At 45.2% G+C, this 24,702-nt stretch overlaps 3 protein-coding genes across 3 annotated transcripts; 1 reads left to right on the plus strand and 2 right to left on the minus strand.

The window, feature by feature from the left end:
* Nucleotides 1–967: 967 nt before the first annotated feature.
* Nucleotides 968–2,672, minus strand: ccdc96 (coiled-coil domain containing 96). The gene has a single exon (XM_041882335.2). It carries the CDS (start codon nt 2,659–2,661, stop codon nt 1,138–1,140), a length of 1,524 nt encoding a protein of 507 aa, XP_041738269.2. The 5' UTR covers nt 2,662–2,672; the 3' UTR covers nt 968–1,137.
* Nucleotides 2,673–3,001: 329 nt separating this feature from the next.
* On the plus strand, nt 3,002–6,932 carry tada2b (transcriptional adaptor 2B). Its single transcript, XM_041882337.2, has 2 exons — nt 3,002–3,304; nt 3,822–6,932. Exons 1-2 carry the CDS (start codon nt 3,035–3,037, stop codon nt 4,995–4,997), a joined length of 1,446 nt encoding a protein of 481 aa, XP_041738271.1. The 5' UTR covers nt 3,002–3,034; the 3' UTR covers nt 4,998–6,932.
* Nucleotides 6,933–7,833: 901 nt separating this feature from the next.
* Nucleotides 7,834–16,361, minus strand: grpel1 (GrpE-like 1, mitochondrial). Its single transcript, XM_041882339.2, has 4 exons — nt 16,234–16,361; nt 14,608–14,752; nt 11,227–11,308; nt 7,834–8,741 (listed from the first exon to the last, which is right to left on the minus strand). Exons 1-4 carry the CDS (start codon nt 16,299–16,301, stop codon nt 8,389–8,391), a joined length of 648 nt encoding a protein of 215 aa, XP_041738273.1. The 5' UTR covers nt 16,302–16,361; the 3' UTR covers nt 7,834–8,388.
* Between the last annotated feature and the right edge of the window lie 8,341 nt (nt 16,362–24,702).

The raw sequence follows: 24,702 nt of genomic DNA on the forward strand, positions 1-24,702 counted from the left end.
TATAATCAGGGTGTTGTAAATGCAATACAACTAAAACGTGTCAGCAAATAAAGTAACAGACTACTTATTATAATACATATGGTTTTCCTCTATGACCAGTTGGTGATTTCTGACTGATCATATAGACCTTTGGAGGTTATCAATTGGGATAAAAGTCTGTCCTCTCCTTGACTCCTCAGTCCTTCTTTCCTCCGTGACCCGAAAACCGATAAGTGGTCGAGGAGTGTCAATTTGTTAGTAGGCAAACCGAGGAGTGTCCTCCGGACCTCGATAGCCTCCTCTCACGAAGGACACTGTAGTGCATCCTCTGTGTATCCTCTGTGTATCGTCTGTGTATCGTCTGCGGAAGAGTTTTGAAATCCGCCACAACCCATTTGAATCAGCTGTTGTTTACTCCGACGAGAAAAGCATGCACATATTAAAAAACAACTTGCTACTTATCTTTTATCTATAACATGTCTTGCACAACTAGCTTCATCACTTTACACATTTATTTTTGTGATTCCACCCCTATAAATGTCATTTGCCTGATGAAGGAGAGTCTAATTTCCAACAAGAACATTTGTTTCGACATTTCCTCTCCTCGCCTCCGCTCCTTGACTACCTTTGACCTTTTTCAAAAGCAGGCGAGGAGAGGACGGAGGAGGGAGGCAGTAGGAGTCGAGCAAAACCAATTGAGATTTTCCCCTAGTTCACAGCACTCTCCCTCATAGGGTGTGAATTGTCTATTTTACAATATCGCCATCTGTTGACCATTAGAGAGAATGGTTGGTTCTCTTATAAGAAAAAGTTATTGCAATAGCCTACATGACACAAGTCATGACGTTGATAGTAAAATGACTTGACTGATGTGATACAATGGTGTCTTTTTCTAATTAGGTGACAAAGGATTCACTGCAACACTGTCCACATCCTAGCTGAGGTTGTAGCCTATTATAGTCCTTTGAGAAATAATACGATAAGGACGTGAAATAAACAGAATATTTATTATGAATGTAAAAACATATAATTCCTACATTATCTACGCATTCATGATCATGCAAGCAATTCTGCATGATGAGTGTGCCCTTATGACAACAAATGTGTGATCAATTGTTCATCCTGTTTGTGTGTCTTCCTGCGTATCCTCTTATCTCCTCACTGCGCTGTGGGTTTGGAGTGCTCCAGCTTCTTCTTGATCCCGGCACACTTCAGTATGAGCTCTGCGTGCCTGCTCTTCAGCCCCTCCAGCCTCTCCTCCAGGCCGTCTGAGGCGTCCACCTTCTCCTCAAAGTCCCTTAACAGGGTCTCGTTGCCCAGCAGGCCGCAGCGCTGGCGCAGCTTCAGGTTGTCCATGCGGAGACCGTCCCTTGCCTGCTTGGTACGGGTCAGCACGTCCCTCTTCCTGGCCACCACCACCTCCACCTCAGCCAGCTGGGCCCGCTTGGCCTGGTTCTCCATCTGCACAAACTGGAGCTTCTCCTTCACATGGGTTAGTACCTGGACTGTGCTGGTGATCTTCTTGCGCAGTTTAAGGAGTTCCTCATTGCGCTCCTCAATCTTCTCATTGTACGTCTGGTTCTCTATCTTCAGCTGCTCGAAGTCGATGAGGTGCAGGCCCTCGGCGAGCATCTCCTTGGCACGCAGCGTGGCCTCAAACCTGCGCGTCTTGTTCTTCAGCTTGACGTTCTCCAGGCGTACGGTGACCAGCTCTTTCTGCCGCCGCTGCTCGGCCGCCTGGATCTGCTCCACCTCGACCGCCGCCGCCTGTTTCCCCAGGCGCCGGCTCAGGGCCGCCACAGCCGCGTCGCGCTTTAGTGCCATGAAGGCGCTCCACTCAGCCTCCACCTGGCCCAGCTTCTCATGGCTCTGCTGCCTCAGCTCCTCTGTCTGCTGCTGGGCTGCCTCCGAGTCGAGCCGGTGCTGCCACTTCAGCTCCTCCATGATGGCCATGTATTTCTGGTAGCGCTGCTCCTGGTCCGACACGGCTTTCTCCTTCTCAGGACGTGCGTCATCACCTGTCTTCTTGCGGAAGTACTCCACCAGCTTGATCTGGAGCTGACCGTTGACCTGGCTCAGTTTGTCCTTCTCCGCCTGCAGCTCATTGAGGAAGTTCATGTACTCTTTGTAGTCGATGCTGGGGCCCGTCTCTTCGGTTAGAGAGGGACCCTCTTCCTCAACCTGCACAGAACTCTCCCTCTCCGGAGTCCCTGGGTCTAGTTTGGGCGGTCCGTCTTCATCACCGTTGTTGTCATCGTCATCTTCGAGCGTGAGGCTCCCCTCGCGGGAGAGAGGCTCCCCTATTAGAGGCTTCATCTCCGGGCCCTCTCCCTCTTCGAATGTCTCGCTCGTGGGTAGGTTGGCTCCTGTGGGTGACTCAGAAGTGGCTGAGTTCCCTCCCTCTGTCTCAGCTGAGATGCCCTCTGTTGCCTGTTCGCCTGCAGTATCTGGTGAGGATTTTTCAGACTCCTGCCCACTCTGCTCCTCTGCTCCCCCCTCCTCAGCCTCATCTGTAGCTGTGTCAGCTTTATTCTTGCTGTCATCTGCATTAGCGGATTTGCCCTCTTCTGAGGGCTCTTCAGCTGGTGTCTGCAGGAGTTGCTCATCGTTCTTCAGCTCTGTGTTTTCAGTGCTGGGATTGGACCCAGGGTCCTTCTGTTTCTGCTCTGCCTCCCCATCCATGAGAATGGGAATTTAGTTTTTCTGGCTAAAAACAAACTAGAAAATCACATAAGTGTGTCAATGAAGTCCCAAGTTTTAAGGCAACATTAAAATATATAAACGCAAATCAAATTAAACAAAGATATGTGTTTTCTAGGATAAAACGAGGTCAAGAAATCCTAAATGAGAACTTAACACACAGAAGTCACTGTTCGTTAATGAAACCATTCGTGTTTTGAGTTGTCCTGGAAACTGGGCATGTAAGCCAATCATAGGCGTTTGCGCCAAAGTCATTAATATTAATGAGACGCAGTAGTCTGACTGGAGACACTCCTGTACGCAAGCCCTCCCTCCGCGGCACTGCTGCTTCCAACAACAAGCAGAAGCCAGCAACATGGCCGACCTAGGAAAGAAGTATTGCGTAAACTGCCTTGCAGACGTTACGAATCTGCGGCTTCGCTGTACTGACTGCCCAGATATCGAACTATGTCCGGAGTGCTTCTCCGCGGGTGCAGAAATCGGTAATCACCGGCGATGGCACGGTTATCAGCAAGTCGACGGCGGGCGCTTCACCCTCTGGGGTCCCGAAGCGGAGGGAGGATGGACTAGCAGGGAAGAGCAGTCGCTACTCGATGCGATCGAGCAATATGGCTTTGGAAACTGGGTATTTCACTTTATAGCCTACCTACTTTTCTGATAGCTATAGAATACAAACACGAGCATAAAAATATGTAGACTACATGTGAATGAGTAAAGTTACTCCCGTGAAAAATAACACAATATGGACCCCTATACATTTGACAACTTCAGACTGACAGCCAGGTCCTGTCGAGAGTTGGCCATATCGATGCAATTCTTGAAATTCACTTTAGACCTGTATACAGCTAGCTAGCTAAGTTGTGATGAATGCAACTTTTTCATGCAAACGCACATTACAATCCACGATGTTGCAAACGTGCAATGCAATATGAACATACAGGAAACTTTTGGTGTAATGTTGGCTAGTCAGTTTCAATGGATCTGTTGGGATCTCCTATCAATGGAATTCAACACACGGCTATGCTAATAGTGAACGTATAGCAATGCATGCATTGTGTGTGTGTCTGTGTAGCCTAAATGCTTGCAGGGATGTACCCCCCCCCCCCCAGTAACACTGGCCTGTGTGTGTTCTGGTCTTTCAGGAGGACATGGCCACTCATGTAGGGGCGTCTCGGACCCCCCAGGAGGTCATGGACCACTACGTCAGCATGTACATCCATGGCAACCTGGGCAAGGCCTGCATCCCCGACAGCATCCCCAACCGGGTGACGGACCACACCTGCACCAGTGGCGGCCCCCTGTCCCCCAGCCTCACCATCCCCCTGCCTCCCCTGGACGTGACCCTGGCCGAGCAGCAGCAGCTGGGCTACATGCCACTCCGCGACGACTACGAGATGGAGTACGACCAGGAGGCGGAGAAGCTCATCAGCGGCCTGTCGGTCAACTACGACGATGAAGACGTGGAGATCGAGATGAAGCGCGCGCATGTGGACATGTACGTGCGCAAGCTCCGCGAGCGCCAGCGCCGCAAGAATGTGGCCCGTGACTACAACCTGGTTCCCGTCTTCCTAGGCCGCGACAAGAAGGAGAAGCCGGGCACGCTGGGAGTTGTAGGTGGTGGTAGTGGCGTCGTCGGAGCGGTGGGGAGCCTTCCGACGCCAACTGCTCCCGTGGTGACACCGGGAGCTCCAGCCGGCCCGACAGTTCCCAAGCGTAAGATCCCCAAGGAGGAGAAGGAGCAGCGGCTCAAGTTGCGGGGGATGTGCCAGTTCATGGCTCAGCGGGAGTTTGAGGACTTGTTTGACAACATGCACAAGGAGCGCGTGCTGCGGGCCAAAGTACGAGAGCTGCAGCGCTACCGCCGCAACGGCATCACACGACTGGACGAGTCGGCCGAATACGAGTCGGCGCGGCACAAACGGGAGAAACGCAAGGAGAACAAGAGCGTAGCTACCTCGAAAACGGGCCGGGGCGGAGGGCTCAGTACAGGAGGAGGAGGGCTTGGCGGAGGGACAGGAGGTGGCGGAGCGGGCGGTGGTGTCATCAAAGAGGAGGGCAAGGATGGCGAGTTCCCGGCCATAGAGAACCTGGCGGGCTTCGAGCTGCTGTCGGACCGGGAGAAGGTGCTGTGCAACTCGCTCAACCTCAGCCCCACGCGCTACCTGACCGTCAAGACAATCATCATCAAGGACCACCTGCAGAAGAGCCAGGGCATCCCCTCCAAGAGCCGCCTGCCCAGCTACCTAGACAAGGTGCTCAAGAAACGCATTCTCAGCTTCCTCACAGAGAGCGGCTGGATATCCCGGGACGCATCCTAACCATCCATTGGGTTTGTAGGGACTGGGACGCGTCCTAACAATGTGTGTATGGAGTTTGTGGGGACTAAGGATTGTAGAGGGACGATGACTCTGTTCTCCGTTGGATTGTTGCGTCTCTGTGTCTTGTTATAAACAATGTGAGATGTGCAAGTCCCTAAGCACCAGATGGACCAAGCTACTGAATTTTACCACCTTTTGTCAAGTTCTGACCCAAGTCGTCGACCACAGGACTGTTTGTGAATATGTACATTGCAAAGGATTTCCCCTTTCTTAAAAAAAAAGTTTGGATACCATTTACAGGAGAGCGTGGAACAAATATATATTTTTGCATTTGAATCCCTATGAATGATAATGTATTCGTATGGGTAGATTATACATTATCGTTATTGCAGTGAATGATCGCCTAAAACTACTGGGCAAACCAGACAACACTGTTTTTCAAAGCTGTTCTCAAAGTATAAATCGTTGTGTAGTTTGCCTCCAGCTTCCTTTTAGCCTGGTCCCAGATCAGTTGGTGCCATCTTGCCAACTCCTATGGTCATTGGCAAGACGACACAAACAGATCTGGGACCAGGCTAGCTTTCTTTAGGTTAGGATGTTGTTTTGGAGAGCACAGGTTAGTGCCTATTCAAACAGCAATACAGTCACACTGTGTTGGAAAGCAGGGGGTATCATCATATTCTTACCATGAAGTGATGGCCTGCAAAGAATACAGGGGTCAGTATTTGCCAGCTGACGCTTTCATAAAGCACTGTGGTAATCCCCATTATGATAGCCTTGTGGTGTGTCAGCCTCAGAATGTGGCACTGTGAGGGGCAGGGGACATAGCCTAACTCCACCCACTGCACGTTTTCTGATTCTAGTAGGCTATTCACTCTACTGGACTTTATGTTGACCTTTCCAATATTGCGAGCAAGAAGAAAAGAAAACGCTTTAAATATTGGCATTAACCAACGACATGCTATCCTAAAGCACAAATCACAAAATTGCATATCTCTTTAAGTTTTTTCACCACCCCATTTTATCACTGGTTAAAAGTTTGCCTGCCCCTTGTTTGGGTGTTGTGGCGTTAACTGTGTCGGCCTGCCAGACTGTTTTTAGCCTCAATGTGTGGTGCATTATGACCCGTTGCTTGGCGTTTTGTTTGCCAGTGTTCCATCTATTCAAAGGGAGTGAAGTCATATTCACATTTTTTTGAAGACCTGCTTCATTTTCTCCATCTATCTTCCTGGTTCATTGTTTGTTTACAGTCACAGCATTCATATAGGCTAGTGCAGTGGTTCTCAAAGTGGGGTTTGTGAAACTGAATGGGGGAAAAATACATTTTTTGTTGATGTTTAGAACCACTGGGTTAGTGTACACACATGGCCTTGCAAGCACAATATCAAAGGGCTGAAATATTCTGGTACAAGAGGAAAGGACAACTGCCACAGAAAAGCACTGTTGGTATTGGACATCGATGTTTTCCATTATGTAAAATGTGTTTGTTCCAAGCACAGGTGCTTTAAAATGTCCCCTGGTACCTTCTCTCTCTGATGTCCAGTTAGCCTGTTTAAAATGGAGAAGGTGAACTTCAGTAGGGATGTGGGTTGGTTGTATAGAAACAGTATTGGAGTATTACATTGGACACTGTGAAATAATGTAACGATTGCATACGTATAGGCCTTGATATTAGCATTCCATCATAGTACATTTACAATGCTACAGGGGAAATAAAAACGCTATATTTTTCTTCTCCATAAGTTTCAGAGTATCTAAAACCTGACACTGACAAGGCCCCTTGGTTCTCCCATCACCTACTTGAAGATGTAGATTTTTGTCCCATCAACCGGCGTAGTTTACAATCAAAGACTACATATCTCCTTATCTGGTTGAAGGCTAAAAAACAACTGTTCAAGGGTGTTAGTATGTTCTGTATTAAAAGTGAAAATACTTTATGGCTTCCTTGGTTTATTTTTACAGCATTCGGTGAGTTGAGCATGTGGTAATATCGCTGACCGTGTCCTACACTTTATGTTCCTACCTACAAGGAAATAGTCCAATTAAAAGCAATAAAATCAGTGGACATGTGAGTTTGTTAATCTGTTTGTTAGATGCTGCTGTGGCACTCAACAGGACTGTCCACAGGCACACTAACCTAATGTAGGAGGAGTTATGGAGTGTCTCCTGGTTAACACAGAGTTTCTAAACATACTGTATAATCTTTTCTCGTTAACGTCCAAAAGCAGAATTCATGTCTGAGGCTCTCTTTCCAGTTCCCCTGAAAACCCAAGAACATCCAGTTGTTGGGGACTCGGGCCACAGACTATCCAGTCTAAATCGTTAAAACTAATCAACGACATTACATCCTGTCAATGTCCCACACCACTAGGGCGACATCTGCCATAGCAGTGAGGTACAGTGTTCTGCTGTCTTGAAGTCCGGAAATTATTACATCAGAGGTTCGACGGCATGATTGCTTATCTCCAGTGAATCTGTAGTAGATTTCACCAGAGCGTATTTTCAGTTTGACACCCATACTCTACTGCAACGCAGCAGCTGGACAATAGGTCTGTGGTTGCCTCCGAAGTGTTTTACATTAATTTTGATACAGCATTAATGTTTTGTGTAATTGAGAAACATTTTCATATTTCACCTCCATTCACTTAAATTTGTCTAGACTATTTATGAAAATGAATGTTAAGCTGTCCCTGGAAGCTATACTAAAAACGGCAATATACAGGGCTAAATTGCGCCAAAGACAGCCTTACATAATCTTACTTATAAGGAAAAAATAAATTGTTCAATTAAATTATTTGAGATTACTGTGGTTGTCCAATGAAAACGATGACAGCAGTTTGGTATATAATCATGAGGTACATTACATTCTCCCATCCATAACATGAGAAAACAATTACAATGACTGGACAAAGAATGGACTGGAATCTGACCCTGAAATACGACAGAAATGACTTTGTCAAACTGGTTCTGTGCTCTACAGTGTTACTTCTGCTAAAACATATTTGCGCCTGGCAGATACATGGGCTGTGGTCCAATTCTCCATCCTTCTCCTGAAGTATACACTTGCTCACTCCCTGTCATGGATTTTAACAATGCCGGAAAACTCCCACCAATCCAATGCTTTGTAATCTACAACGGGGAGTGTGCACAGTTCCGGAGAAGGGCGGAGAATCGGTATGCAAGGTCAAAACAGGCTGTGATGATGTCCATAATAATATCAGTTGAAGTTGGATTCCCACCTCTGAGGCAACGTTAGGTGGTTGGGTTGGGGTTGGGGGGTTGGGGGAAGGAGAGTTGGGGTGCTTTGACCAGCCTGCAGTAGCCAGGCTGATCTGTCACCCAGGCAACAACGACATCATCACGGTCATACGGAATCTCTTTTTTTTTTTTCTCAAGGGGCTTTGGCTACGCCCACCAGCGCCGGCCGGAGGGTGCGCCCGTGGAGCTTGTAGCCCACCTTGGTTACTATGGCGACCGTGCCGGGCTCTTTACCCTCCACAGGGGCGTGAAATAGAGCCTCGTGCTCATAGGGGTTGAACTTCTGCCCTCCGTCTGGGTTGAGCTTGACCAGGCCGTGCTTGGTGAATACCTTCTGGATCTGTTTATCGGTCATCACCAGGCCGTCGTACAGGTTCTTCAGGTGGGGGTTCTTCTGAGAGGACACCTCCTCACTGGGCACGCTCTCTGTCGCCTTCTCCAAGATGTCTGCCACCTCCAGCAGGTCTTTGCAGAACCCTTGGATTCCTGATAGGTAGGAAGAAAGGAGAGATGAGTTAGAATTCTGTTAGAAAACATAGAATGAACAACATCATGCAATATACAGTGAGCTCCAGAAGTATTGGGACAGTGACACATTTTACGTTGATTTGTCTCTGTACTCCCAGCACTTTGGGTTTGAAATGATACAATGACCTTGAGGTTAAAGTGCAGACTGTCAGCTTTACATTTGAGGGTATTTTTATCCATATCGGGTGAACCGTTTAGAAATTACAGCACTTTTGTACATAGTTCAGGATTATCTGTAATCATGGTAGCATCCACATTAATGTAGAAGTGTTTAGAAGCATATTATATTCTTATCTACAATAAAAGTGACTCCAAAATTAGACAATACATTATTTACCATTAATTTCTATTGGCCACAAAATAATCTGAAACACAACCAAAACAAACAGCAAACGCATCCAACAAATTTGTAGTCACAAGCTTGATTTAGTCATTGTGTGCTGGGAATATGGGACCAAAAAATACATGTTTTACTACACATAGGTAAACTGTCCCCTAAAATGGATGGTCTATATACAAGTGTATACAGTGGGGAAAAAAAGTTTAGTCAGCCACCAATTGTGCAAGTTCTCCCACTTAAAAATATGAGAGAGGCCTGTAATTTTCATCATAGGTACACGTCAACTATGACAGACAAAATGAGATTTTTTTTCTCCAGAAAATCACATTGTAGGATTTTTTATGATTTTATTTGCAAATTATGGTGGAAAATAAGTATTTGGTCAATAACAAAAGTTTCTCAATACTTTGTTATATACCCTTTGTTGGCAATGACACAGGTCAAACGTTTTCTGTAAGTCTTCACAAGGTTTTCACACACTTAATGGTATTTTGGCCCATTCCTCCATGCAGATCTCCTCTAGAGCAGTGACGTTTTGGGGCTGTCGCTGGGCAACACAGACTTTCAACTCCCTCCAAAGATTTTCTATGGGGTTGAGATCTGGAGACTGGCTAGGCCACTCCAGGACCTTGAAATGGTTATTACGAAGCCACTCCTTCGTTTCCCGGGCGGTGTGTTTGGGATCATTGTCATGCTGAAAGACCCAGCCACGTTTCATCTTCAATGCCCTTGCTGATGGAAGGAGGTTTTCACTCAAAATCTCACGATACATGGCCCCATTCATTCTTTCCTTTACACGGATCAGTCGTCCTGGTCCCTTTGCAGAAAAACAGCCCCAAAGCATGTTTCCACCCCCATGCTTCACAGTAGGTATGGTGTTCTTTGGATGCAACTCAGCATTCTTTGTCCTCCAAACACGACAAGTTTAGTTTTTACCAAAAAGTTCTATTTTGGTTTCATCTGACCATATGACATTCTCCCAATCCTCTTCTGGATCATCCAAATGCACTCTAGCAAACTTCAGACGGGCCTGGACATGTACTGGCTTAAGCAGGGGGACACGTCTGGCACTGCAGGATTTGAGTCCCTGGCGGCGTAGTGTGTTACTGATGGTAGGCTTTGTTACTTTGGTCCCAGCTCTCTGCAGGTCATTCACTAGGTCCTCCCCGTGTGGTTCTGGGATTTTTGCTCACCGTTCTTGTGATCATTTTGACCCCACGGGGTGAGATCTTGCGTGGAGCCCCAGATCGAGGGAGATTATCAGTGGTCTTGTATGTCTTCCATTTCCTAATAATTGCTCCCACAGTTGATTTCTTCAAACCAAGCTGCTTACCTATTGCAGATTCAGTCTTCCCAGCCTGGTGCAGGTCTACAATTTTGTTTCTGGTGTCCTTTGACAGCTCTTTGGTCTTGGCCATAGTGGAGTTTGGAGTGTGACTGTTTGAGGTTGTGGACAGGTGTCTTTTATACTGATAACAAGTTCAAACAGGTGCCATTAATACAGGTAACGAGTGGAGGACAGAGGAGCCTCTTAAAGAAGAAGTTACAGGTCTGTGAGAGCCAGAAATCTTGCTTGTTTGTAGGTGACCAAATACTTATTTTCCACCATAATTTGCAAATAAATTCATAAAAAATCTACAATGTGATTTTCTGGAAATTATTTTCTCAATTTGTCTGTCATAGTTGACGTGTACCTATGATGAAAATTACAGGCCTCTCTCATCTTTTTAAGTGGGAGAACTTGCACAATTGGTGGCTGACTAAATACTTTTTTTCCCCACTGTAAGTGCTGTAATTTCTATACGGTTCATCCAATATGTATGAAAATACCCTCAAAATAAAGCTGACAGTCTGCACTTTAACCTCACAGTCATTGTATCATTTCAAACCCAAAGTGCTGGGAGTACAGACCCAAAACAACAACAACAAAATCACTGTCCCAATACTTTCGGAGCTCACCGTACCTACAGATTAACTTTATACTGCATGTTCCTTGACGTCAATGAACCAAAAGGATGGTTTTAAATACCACCTATAAGTATGTCTGTCTACTGGGTCCGATTCTCTGGTGAGAAGCAAATAAACATGCAAACGTTAGTTTACCATACAACTTTGTGTCTTCCACCATCTTCTGACTCCTCATCCTGAGGTTCTCCGTGTCTGCCAGGGCCCGCTTGTACTTGTCCTGTAGACAGAGACAGAGAAGCTGAGTACAAGAGCAGATGACTTGTTCTCAGAGCTCTTCTGACTAGTGAGATTCAGAAAGGGTGAGGTTAACCAGGATACTAGTCTATGTTTACCTTCCAGTGTCCACACTAGCATACCACTGAGAAAGCATGCCAGGTCTATAGCTTATCATGAGATACTCTACCTCAGGCGAGCAAAAACCTAGAGACTTCCTTAGTATTAGATTTCATGCACCAGCTGTTGTTTACAAATATACACAGACCGCCACCCCTTGTCTTACCGGAGTCAGCCGTTCTATCCTGCCGATGTAGCGTATAGCCCGCTAGCTGTATGTTATCCATGTCGTCGTTCAGCCACGACTCGGTGAAACATAAGCTATTACAGTTTTTAAATGTCCCGTTGGTAGGACAACCTTAGTCTTAGGTCATCCAGTTTGTTTTCTAATGATTGAACGTTGGCTAATAGGATTGATGGAAGAGGCAGTTTACTCGCTCGCCGTCGGATCCTTACGAGGCACCCCGACCTACGTCCACGATATCTCCATCTCTTTCTCATGCGAATGACGGGGATTTGGGCCTTGTCGGGTGTCTGTAAAATATAATTTGCGTCCGACTCGTTGAAGAAAGAATCTTTGTCCAGTACGACGTGAGTAATCGCTGTCCTGATATCCAGAAGCTCTTTTTGGTCATAAGAGACGGTGGCAGAAACATTATGTACAGAATAAATTACAAATAACGCGAAAAAACACATAATAGTACAATTGGTTAGAGGGCTGTAAAACAGCTTATAAACTAAAACTAAAGCAGGAAGCACCAGTGACTCGGTTAATAAAAAAGTGGTCAGATGACGCAGATGCTAAGCTACAGGACTGTTTTGCTAGCACAGACCGGAATATGTTCCGGGATTCTTCAGATAGCATTGAGGAGTACACCACATCAGTCACTGGCTTCATCAATAACTGCATCGATGACGTCGTCCCCACAGTGACCGTACGTACATACCCCAACCAGAAGCCATGGATTACAGGCAACATCCGTACTGAGCTAAAGGGTAGAGCTGCCGCTTTCAAGGAGCGGGACTCTAACCCGGAAGCTTATAAGAAATCCCGCTATGCCCCCAGACGAACCATCAAACAGGCAAAGAATCAATACAGGAATAAGATTGAATCGTATTACACCGGCTCTGACGCTCGTCGGATGTGGCAGGGCTTGAAAACTATTACAGACTACAAAGGGAAGCACAGACGCAAACTGCCCAGTGACAAGCCTACCAGGCGAGTTAAATCACTTCTATGCTCGCTTCAAGGCAAGCAACACTGAAGCATGCATGAGAGCGTCAGCTGTTCCGGATGACTATGTGATCACGCTCTCCGTAGCCGATGTGAGTAAGACTTTTAAGCAGGTCAACATTCACAAGGCCGCAGGGACAGACGGATTACCAGGATGTGTACTCTGAGCATGCGCTGACAAACTGGCAAGTGTCTTCACTGACATTTTCAACATGTCCCTGACTGAGTCTGTAATACCAACATGTTTCAAGCAGACCGCCATAGTCCCTGTGCCCAAGAACACTAAAATAACCTGCCTAAATGACTACCGACCCGTAGCACTCACGTCTGTAGCCATGAACTGCTTTGAAAGGCTGGTCATGGCTCACATCAACACCATTATCCCAGAAACCCTAGACCCACTCCAATTTGCATACCGCCCCAACAGATCCACAGATGATGCAATCTCTATTGCACTCCCCACTGCCCTTTCTCACCTGGACAAGAGGAACACCTACGTGAGAATGCTATTCATTGACTACAGCTCAGCGTTGAACACATTTTTTTATTTTTAGTGATTTAGCAGACGCTCTTATCCAGAGTGACTTACAGTTAGTGTGCATACTTTTTTTTTTTTTTTTTATTTCATACTAGCCCCCCGTGGGAATCGAACCCACAACCCTGGCATTGCAAACGCCATGCTCTACCAACTGAGCTAAGCTAAGGATCCTGGGACTAAACACCTCCCTCTGCAACTGGATCCTGGACTTCCTGACAGGCTGCCCCAGGTGGTAAGGGTAGGTAACAACACATTTGCCACGCTGATCCTCAACATGGGGGCCCCTTAGGGGTGCGTTCTCAGTCCTCTCCTGTACTCCCTGTTCACCCATGACTGCATGGCCAGGCACGACTCCAATACCATCATTAAGTTTACCGACGACACAACAGTGGTAGGCCTGATCACCGACAACGATGAGACAGCCTATAGGGAGGAGTTCAGAGACCTGGCCGTGTGGTGCCAGGATAACAACCTCTCCCTCAATGTGACCAAGACAAAGGAGATTATTGTTAACAGGAAAAAAAATAGGACTGAGCACACCTCCATTCTCATCGACGGGGCTGTAGTGGAACAGGTTGAGAGCTTCAAGTTCCTTGGTGTCCACATCACCAATGAACTATCATGGTCCAAACACACAAAGCCTATTCCCCCTCAGGAGACTGAAAAGATTTGGCATGGGTCCTCAGATCCTCAAAAAGTTATACAGCTGCACCATCGAGAGCATCCTGACTGGTTGCATCACCGCCTGGTATGGCAACTGCTCGGCCTCCGACCGCAAGGCACTAGAGGGTAGTGCGTACGGCCCAGTACATCACTGGGGCCAAGCTTCCTGCCATCCAGGACCTCTATACCAGGCGGTGTCAGAGGAAGGCCCTAAAAATTGTCAAAGACTCAAGCCACCCTAGTCAGACTGTTCTTTCTGCTACCGCACGGCCAGCGGTACCGGAGCGCCAAGTCTAGGTCCAAAAGGCTTCTCAACAGCTTCTACCCCCAAGCCATAAGACTCCGGGAACAGCTAATCATGGCTACCCTGACTATTTGCACTGCCCCCCCACCCCACCACATCTTTTACGCTGCTGCTACTCTGTTTACTATTTATGCATAGTCACTTTAACTCTACCCACATGTACATATGACCTCAATTACCTCGACTAGCCGGTGCCCCCGCACATTGACTCTGTACCGGTACCCCCCTGTATATAGCCTCCCTACTGTTATTTTATTGCTGCTCTTTAGCTATTTGCTTTTATTTTTTAAAATAAATTAAACATTTTTACTTTTTTCTTTAAAAAACAGCATTGTTGGTTAAGGCTTGTAAGTAAGCATTTCACTGTAATGTCTACACCTGTTGTATTCGGCGCATGTGGCAAATAATATTTGATTTGATTTAACACATTGGCTACTAATGGTTAAGGTTAGGATTGGGGGAGGGCAAGCTGATCCTAGATCTGGACCCTGGAGCCAGACTCACCGTGACCTCTTTGAGCTGCTCCTCCAGCTGGCCCTTCTCCTCGGCCAGGACCTTCTCCGCAGCGCTCTGCTCAGCATTCTGGTCCTCCTCCAACCCCTGGCCGCTTTTCTGCTGGGCTGCTGTGCATAGGAGCCGCAGGGACGCCCTTAACAGAGCAGAGAGAGAGACAGAGAAACGGGTTAGATACACAACATGGGTTTAGCTGTTAATGCAGTGGTCACTTCAGTGCACTGTACTAGTATCCTGTAAATACAATCCAAACATCATTAATTAATTTATTAATTAATTAATGTTTTTGATATTTTTTATTAACATGGTAATACCGGGGTAATGGTTAGCCTCTTCGCTCCAGGAGACCTGTACACATTGGTATCCCGTCGCTGAAGGCTACATCCTGTACCCCGAAAACATATTTACCAGCCCTCTGGTTGACTTATTTCAGAGAAACTTTTCCCAAGTCATCTAAGGCAAATCTATAATCAGGAATGCCTTACCAGTCAGTACAGGCTATACAATGTGTGAAAAGAAACGAAGATATGATACTTTCCCCGAGTTTACAGAATTCACACCAATTAGCCTAATCTCCCTAAAATAGCATCGCCATCTGGGATCACGTGGTAATCTCGTGTGGCAACTAAATCAAACCAAATTGTATTTGCCACATGCGCCGAATACAACAGGTGCAGACATTACAGTGAAATGCTTACAGCCCTTAACCAACAGTGCATTTATTTTTAATAAAAAAGTAGAATAAAACAAAAAAGTTTTGAGAAAAAAAGAGCAGAAGTAAAATAAAATAACAGTAGGGAGGCTATATATACAGGGGGGTACCGGTGCAGAGTCAATGTGGGGGGCCACCGGCTAGTTGAAGTAATATGTACATGTGGGTAGAGTGAACTATGGAGTGAAACTTCGGAAAATGTGTATTTCAACGTTTATTTGTTTTACAACAGTGCACACATATAGCCCGTACAGACAGGTAAGGCATTTCGGATTACAGATTTGCCTTCGGTGACGCCAATGTGTACAGATCTCCCGGAGTTAAGAGGTAATGGGTGTATGGTACATACATTGTAACTACTGTAAATATAAAAAGTAATCAGGCAAGGCGATAATTGGTGGCACGTGCCATTAAAACGTTTCCTCCCCCTTGGCATCTTTCAGGTTATGTCATCTCCCACTTGGCGAGTCTCTCTGATTACAATCTCTACTTGGCCAATATACAGGTAAACTACATTGTGGCATTTTAGTAGCGAAGCCAACCGACTTTGCTATAGCGTGCCACCAAACTACACCACCCAAAATAGCGTAACGTTAAAACGTAAGGTACTGTTGCTAACTAGTTAAAGTTAGCTGCGTTAGCATTGGATTAGCTGCTAGGCTAACAGTTTCCAACAAGCTTCATAGCAGAATCCCATGTTCTAACATTTCATTCAATTAGCTTTCCTATCAGAAATGTGCTATTGAACAAACCCATTACGAAAGCAGCATGATAGGTCGACGTTACCCAGCTAGTTAGCACCCGGCCAAGGGTGATGGCAAATGGCACAAGCTACTTTACAAACGACGACGTTACAGACAATGCTCTGAACAAACATATTAACATGTACACTCGTAATTTATTACCTTATTAATGAAGGAGATGCTACAACTGAGTAGCTCTGTTTCACAGCTCGGACACACCAGCTCGCCATTTTCACTGATAACACACGCTGAAGGAGCAGAGTACCCGTGGTACGAGCGTTGAGCCAATCACCAATCAGAAAGAGATACACCTAGTAGTCGCGTCCAATCAATGATGTTATAGAGTATGACGTCTTCCTGTCGTTTGGTTGAGGTGACCATAAAGGTCGAAAACTGGGCACGTGACCAAGGCTGGTCCAAGGACAGAATTTGTGCCGTCTGTAAACTGAAGGTTATCCCTCTTTTGTAACTTTTTAACAGTGTTGTATCATAACCAAACCCATCTGTCATCACCATGTTATGTTTTAGTTCTTTTGAATGGCAGAATGAATGAATGGATAGATATGATGATGATTGTGCTGATAATGGGATTGAGTGGTAAAAGCCAATTTATGCTTGATCCGAAAATGTGGTCATAGGGTATGGAGGGTGTGACGCAATTGCGGCGCCTTCGGAGGCACGCAGAGACTAAATTGAGCTCCATACCCCATCGCTACGCGCAACCCAAATGATTTAACAATGCGAGGGCTCCCATATAGCTCTGGTATAGTTCCGCATTGACATGATTGGTTGACGGTAGGTGGGGGCGGGAGGTCCACTATAAACACAAACTCACTTCCTTCTTAGCAGCTCTGCTCAGTGAAGCTCAAAAAGTATACATGCCCAGACTTCTCCAGAGGCCATATCGCAGTAAATTGTGGATGGCCACTGCAGACGTCAGATTGACCATGTAGCCTTTAAGGCTGAAGCAACCTACTGCAGACGAAAGCCGAGGTGTGAAGTCGGGTAGGTGCATCTGCTAGAGCCGAAAGTGGGACACTAATGTGGTGTTATAACTGCAGGGCTCAGTGCAACATGGTAGTGTTGCCATTGTTTATAAACGTTATTCTTTGTAATGTTGAAATAAACATGTATCCAACCCCCATATCACACACCCACAAACTAGTTATGTGTGTACATTGTACTATCGGTTGGGGGGGAGAGAGCCTTAAATATCACGTTCATTTGTACATATCAACTATATGAATCGCGGCAAAGTTGCTTCCTGTTTCAGTCACATCTTCAGTCCAGTTCGCGTGGGTCAAACAAAAACACTAATGATTGGTTTACAAATAGTGCCTCCCACAATGCAAGCGATGGTTGCAAGTTGCAGCTGGTGAGGAGCAAGTGCAGAAAACTGAAGTAGACTGCAGCAATTCGGCTGAAAATCTGTCTCCCTACAGCAGGTGACGTTTTTGTTTTGTTTCGCCCACCAAGCAAGGAGTTTTTGAATGGAGGTCAATGAAAGTGTCGAATTTGGTCAACAACAAAAAATGAATGGCTTATTTGCTACGTGAGGTTTATTTGACCGAATGTATGTTTCATAATGCTTAAGTTGTTACGGGTATACTGATATAAGTAGGACACGTGACATCCCGGCAATTTTGAGAAAAAACACTTTGTATCAGAGTTGTCTCGAGATGGCTATGCATGTTCATGGCATGAGGCAAGTAGCATAGCATCTCTCTCCATTGAATACAGGCAGTTGACATCAACAACCCTCATCGAGTATTTAAAAAAGGATTACAATAATGAGATGTATCCACCAATCCAAAGAAAGGATAGGCGGGAGCTAGACAGCCCTCTGTGCCACTTTGTGGACAATGACTCCCGTTGTTAGGGCGAAGAGACAAGTATCTTGTCAGTATTTCTATAATCTTTGGCTGCAGTCAAAACTTCATGACCTTTGATCACATTAACTAGGTTTCCATCCAATTGGGACAGATTTTCTTGCAAATATATATATTTTTTAATGGCATAAAGAAAATATGTGAATTTTTGCACTAGTGGTGAGTTTCCACCAAACAGACTTGTTGTGGATAAAATCACTGCGTGATGACAGTGCACACAAAATGTATATTTGTTTTGTTTTCATGTACCAAGTAAAAATCTGAAGTGCAATGTGTTTTGTCACAAACTGTTGCGTTAAATAGCAAATGTGCCTACTATGGTCGTGGCATGTGAGCTGTAGCCAACAGCTTGCAGATACAGTGTGGGTAGGCTAGTCTACATGATGAGATTATTATGGATAGCTGTTGATAATCACAAGTTTACTGGAGAACTGAGACCAAGTAGAGACTTTGGACAGGGTGGATATGGTATAATAAAGGCAGTTTATTCAGAGGTAAAGATATCTGGAATCGCGTGCACGGACTCATTCGTCAAACTCTTAGGGAGCTATCTGAAGAGAGCCCCGAAACATTGTGTGCAGACATTTTATGCAATAAATGATGTAGGTTGAATCTAGTAGTTCTGATCTTCTGATTGGTCCTGATGAGTTGGGCGAGGTCCCCTCCAGGCTAGTGTCACTGTTGCATTGGCTCTGAGTAGAGTTCTCTGTCTTCAAATGTTCAGCCTAAAAGAGGGGATTTTGTGTGTGTGTGTGTGTGTGTGTGTGTGTAACAGTGATGATGTGTGTGTGTGTGTGTGTGTTTGTGTGTGTGTCAAGGCAGAACTCGTGAGTTGGAAGAACTGAGAGGCCTATGGCGTGGGTGTTGTCCTTGGCCACCTGCTGACAAGGCTGACAAGATAGGACCCTTTTGTCCATTGTTATTGGATAGGAACAGAACTTATAACCAGCTCCTGACCTAAATAGATCTTAGCACAACATTTTACTCAACATATCATATTCCATATTCACTATAACAAATATATTTACTACGACATAGCACAGGAGGTTGTTGGCACCTTAATTGGGGAGGACGGGCTTGTGGTAATGACTGGAGCGGAGTAGGTGGAATGGTATCAAACACATGGTTTCCATGTGTTTGATGCCATTCCATTTGCTCCATTCCAACCACTATAATATACTGAACAAAAATATAGTGCATTCGGAAAGTATTCAGACCCCTTCCCTTTCTCCACATTTTCTTACGTTACAGCCTTATTCTAAAATGGATTAAATAAAAACATTTCCTCATCAATCTACATACAATACCCCATAATGAAAAAGTGAAAAAAGTTTTTAGAAATTTTGGCAAATTATTTTTTACTTTTTTTAATTTTTTAAATATCTTATTTACATAAGTATTCAGACCCTTTGCTATGAGACTCGAAATTGATCTCGGTGCATCCTGTTTCCATTGATCATCCTTGATGTTTCTACAACTTGATTGGAGTCCAACTGTGGTAAATTCAATTGATTGGACATAATTTGGAAAGGCACACACTGTAATGTTCATATGTGTCAGCATACTGAATTGTAATTGGATGCATTCTACCGTCGTATCATACTGCGCTATGATTGGTTAAGACCACCCAGGTGGTGAGGTCATTTTAAGATTATCATGGCCGGAGACACATGAACATGCCAGTTATAGCTAGTTAATAAAGAGCTACGTTTATAAAGATCCTGTCGTATTGCATTTTATTATTTACTACAAAGTATACAAAACAAGACACACACCTATCTATAAGGTCCCACAGTTGACAGTGCATGTCAGAGCAAAAACCAAGCCATGAGGTCGAAGGAATAGTCCGTAGAGCTCCGAGACAGAATTGTGTCGAGGCACAGATCTGGGGAAGGGTACCAAAAAAATGTCTGCAGCATTGAGGTTTGGAACCACCAAGTTTAGAACCACCAAGACTCTTCCTAGAGCTGGCCGCCCGGCCAAACTGAGCAATCGGGGGAGAAGGACCTTGGTCAGGGAGGTGACCAAGAACCTGATGGTCACTCTGACAGAGCTCCAGAGTTCCTCTGTGGAGATGGGAGAATCTTCAAGAAGGACAACCATCTCTGCAGCACTCCACCAATCAGGCCTTTATCGTAGAGGGGCCAGACAGAAACCACTCCTCAGTAAAACACATGACAGCCCGCTTGGAGTTTGCCAGAAGGCACCTTAAAGACTCAGATCATGAGAAATAAGATTCTCTAGTCTGATGAATCCAAGATTGAACTCTTTGGCCTGAATGCCAAGCGTCACGTCTGGAGGAAATCTGGCACCAGCCCTACGGTGAAGCATGGTGGTGGCAACATCATGCTGTGGGGATGTTTTTCAGCAGCAGGGACTGGGAGACTTGTCAGGATCAAGGGAAAGATGAACGGGGCAAAGTACAGACAGATCCTTGATGAAAACCTGCTCCAGAGTGCTCAGGACCTCAGACTGGGGCGAAGGTTCACATTCCAACAGGACAACGACCCAAAGCACACAGCCAAGACAACGCAGGAGTACAAGTCTCTTAATGTCCTTGAGTGGCCATGCCTTGAACCTGATCGAATATCTCTGGAGAGGCCTGATAATATCTATGCAGTGACACTCCCCATCCAACCTGACAGAGCTTGAGAGGATCTGCAAAGAAGAATGGGAGAAACTCCCCAAATAAAGGTGTGCCAAGCTTGTAGCGTCATACCCAAGAAGACTCGAGGCTGTAATCGCTGCCAAAAGTGCTTCAACAAAGTACTGAGTAAAGGGTCTGAATACTTGTGATATTTACAGTGGGGAGAACAAGTATTTGATACACTGCCGATTTTGCAGGTTTTCCTACTTACAAAGCATGTAGAGGTCTGTAATTTTTATCATAGGTACACTTCAACTGTGAAAATCCAGAAAATCACATTGTATGATTTTTAAGTAATTAATTTGCATTTTATTGCATGACATAAGTATTTGATCACCTACCAACCAGTAAGAATTCCGGCTCCCACAGACCTGTTAGTTTTTCTTTAAGAAGCCCTCCTGTTCTCCACTCATTACCTGTATTAACTGCACCTGTTTGAACTTGTTACCTGTATAAAAGACACCTGTCCACACACTCAATCAAACAGACTCCAACCTCTCCACAATGGCCAAGACCAGAGAGCTGTGTAACGACATCAGGGATAAAATTGTAGACCTGCACAAGGCTGGGATGGGCTACAGGACAATAGGCAAGCAGCTTGGTGAGAAGGCAACAACTGTTGGTGCAATTATTAGAAAATGGAAGAAGTTCAAGATGACGGTCAATCACCCTCGGTCTGGGGCTCCATGCAAGATCTCACCTCGTGGGGCATCAATGATCATGAGGAAGGTGAGGGATCAGCCCAGAACTACACGGCAGGACCTGGTCAATGACCTGAAGAGAGCTGGGACCACAGTCTCAAAGAAAACCATTAGTAACACACTACGCCGTCATGGATTAAAATCCTGCAGGGCACGCAATGTCCCCCTGCTCAAGCCAGCGCATGTCCAGGCCCGTTTGAAGTTTGCCAATGACCATCTGGATGATCCAGAGGAGGAATGGGAGAAGGTCATGTGGTCTGATGAGACAAAAATAGAGCTTTTTGGTCTAAACTCCACTCGCCGTGTTTGGAGGAAGAAGAAGGATGAGTACAACCCCAAGAACACCATCCCAACCGTGAAGCATGGAGGTGGAAACATCATTCTTTGGGGATGCTTTTCTGCAAAGGGGACAGGACGACTGCACCGTATTGAGGGGAGGATGGATGGGGCCATGTATCGCGAGATCTTGGTCAACAACCTCCTTCCCTCAGTAAGAGCATTGAAGATGGGTCGTGGCTGGGTCTTCCAGCATGACAACGACCCGAAACACACAGCCAGGGCAACTAAGGAGTGGCTCCGTAAGAAGCATCTCAAGGTCCTGGAGTGGCCTAGCCAGTCTCCAGACCTGAACCCAATAGAAAATCTTTGGATGGAGCTGAAACTCCTTATTGCCCAGCGACAGCCCCGAAACCTGAAGGATCTGGAGAAGGTCTGTATGGAGGAGTGGGCCAAAATCCCTGCTGCAGTGTGTGCAAACCTGGTCAAGACCTACAGGAAACGTATGATCTCTGTAATTGCAAACAAAGGTTTCTGTACCAAATATTAAGTTCTGCTTTTCTGATGTATCAAATACTTATGTCATGCAATAAAATGCAAATTAATTACTTAAAAATCATACAATGTGATTTTCTGGGTTTTTGTTTTAGATTCCGTCTCTCACAGTTGAAGTGTACCTATGATAAAAATTACAGAGCTCTACATGCTTTGTAAGTAGGAAAACCTGCAAAATCGGCAGTGTATCAAATACTTGTTCTCCCCACTGTACGTTTTTATTTTGAATACATTTGGGAATATTCTAAAAAAATAATTAAAACAATTTGCTTTGTCATTATGGGGTAATGTGTGTAGATTTGATGAGGGGGAAAAAAACAATTTAATCAATTTTAGAATAAGGCTGTAACGTAACAAAATGTGGAAAAAGTCAAGGGATCGGAATACTTTCCGAATGCACTGTATAAACGCAATACTTAAATTGTTGTTTCATGAGCTAAAATAAAAGATCCCAGACATTTTCCAAGCTTATTTCTCTTATTTTGTGCACAAATTTGTTTTCATCCCTGTTAGTGAGCAATTCTCCTTTGCCAAGATAATCCATCCACCTGACAGGTGTGGCATATCAAGAAGCTGATTAAACGGCATGATCATTACTCAGGTGCACCTTGTGCTGGGGACAATAAAAGGCCACCCTTAAAATGTGCAGTTTTGTCACAAAACACAATGCCACAGATGTCTCAAGTTTTGCGGGAGCGTGCATTTGGCATGCAGACTGCAGGAATGTCCACCAGAATAAGCCTCATCCAACGTCGTTTTAGAGAATTTGGCAGTACGTCCAACTGCCCTCACAACAGTAGACCACGTGTAACCACGTCAGCCCAGGACATGCACATCTGGCTTCTTCACCTGCGGGATCATCTGAGACCACCCACCTGGACAGCTGATTAAACTGTGGGTTTGCACAACTGAAGAATTTCTGCACAAACTGTCAGAAACCGTCTCAGGAAGCTCATCGTCCTCACCAGGATCTTGACCTGACTGCAGTTTGGCATCGTAACCGACTTCATTGGGCAAATGCTCACCTTTGATGGCCACTGGCACACTGGAGAAGTGTGCTCTTCACGGATGAATCCCAGTGTCAACACTACCGGGCAGATGGCAGACAGTGTGTGTGGCATTGTGTGGGCAAGCGGTTTGCTGATGTCAACGCCCCATGGTGGCGGTGGGGTTATGGTATGGGCACGCATAAGCTACGGACAACGAACACAATTGCATTTTATCGATGGCAATTTGAATGCACAGAGATACCATGACGAGATCCTGAAGCCCATTGTCGTGCCATTCATCCGCCGCCATTACCTCATGTTTCAGCATGATAATGCACAGCCCCATGTACACAATTCCTGGAAGCTGAAAATGTCCCAGTTCTTCCATGGCCTACATATACAACAGACATGTCACAGATTGGGCATGTTTGGGATGCTCTGGATCGACGTGTACAACAGCGTGTTCCAGTTCCCGCCAATATCCAGCAACTTCGCACAGCCATTGAAGAGGAGTGGGACAACATTCCACAAGCTACAATCAACAGCCTGATCAACTCTATGCAGAGGAGATGTGTCGCTCTGCATGTGGCAAATAGTGGTCACACCAGATACTGACTTTAAAAAAAATAAGTATATGTAACCAACAGATGCATATCTATATTCCCAGTCATGTGAAATCCATAGATTAGGGCCTGATGAATTTATTTCAATTGACTGATGTCCTTATATGAACTGTAACTCAGTAAAATCTTTGAAATTGTTGCATGTTGCATTTAACTTTTGTTATTGACCAAATACTTATTTTCCACCATAAGTTGCAAATAAATTCATTAAAAATCCTACAATGTGATTTTCTGGATTTTTTTTCCTCAATTTGTCTGTCATAGTTGACGTGTACCTATGATGAAAATTACAGGCCTCTCTCATCTTTTTAAGTGGGAGAACTTGCACAATTGGTGGCTGACTAAATACTTTTTTTCCCCACTGTATATGAGCCTTCCTCCCCTCAGGAGCCTCCACTGATGGATAGCCGAAGAGCGAGAATATTTGTATTTGTCAAACGGTAGTCAAGCATCGATCATGTCACTAGAATAAGACCCTCGATATGTATTGGAAAGGAGCATCAAGATCACCATGCACTTTCACCACCCTGAGAAGTCCATCATAAGTTATTTCATCTGTAGCCTAATAACCTGAGTGGTAATGGGAGGAGGACCACACACCTTATCATCGCGTGACTCCAAGTTTACTTCGATATGATGGTTATTATATCAATATTTGTGCATAAAGGCGTTTCCACCGCCATTTCTCGCATAATTATTTTTACAGACACAAAAAGATCCCACCATGTCGAACGGACAAATGATCTGTTTCCATCACAGTTGTCGTGATTTTTTTTTGATATGGTATGACTTTACTTGCATAAAAACTTTTGATGGAAACGTGGTTATGGTCGTTGTAAAGTTAATGTAGTCGACAGGTAAGTGCAAGTCGGACAATTTTTATCCCCATAATGCAACACACTTTGAATGGTGGTGACCAACAATGCGCCTAGTAATGATGATCAGTTTGTT

The sequence above is a fragment of the Coregonus clupeaformis genome, chromosome 8 (genome assembly GCF_020615455.1).
Source record: "Coregonus clupeaformis isolate EN_2021a chromosome 8, ASM2061545v1, whole genome shotgun sequence".
Taxonomy (NCBI): domain Eukaryota; kingdom Metazoa; phylum Chordata; class Actinopteri; order Salmoniformes; family Salmonidae; genus Coregonus; species Coregonus clupeaformis.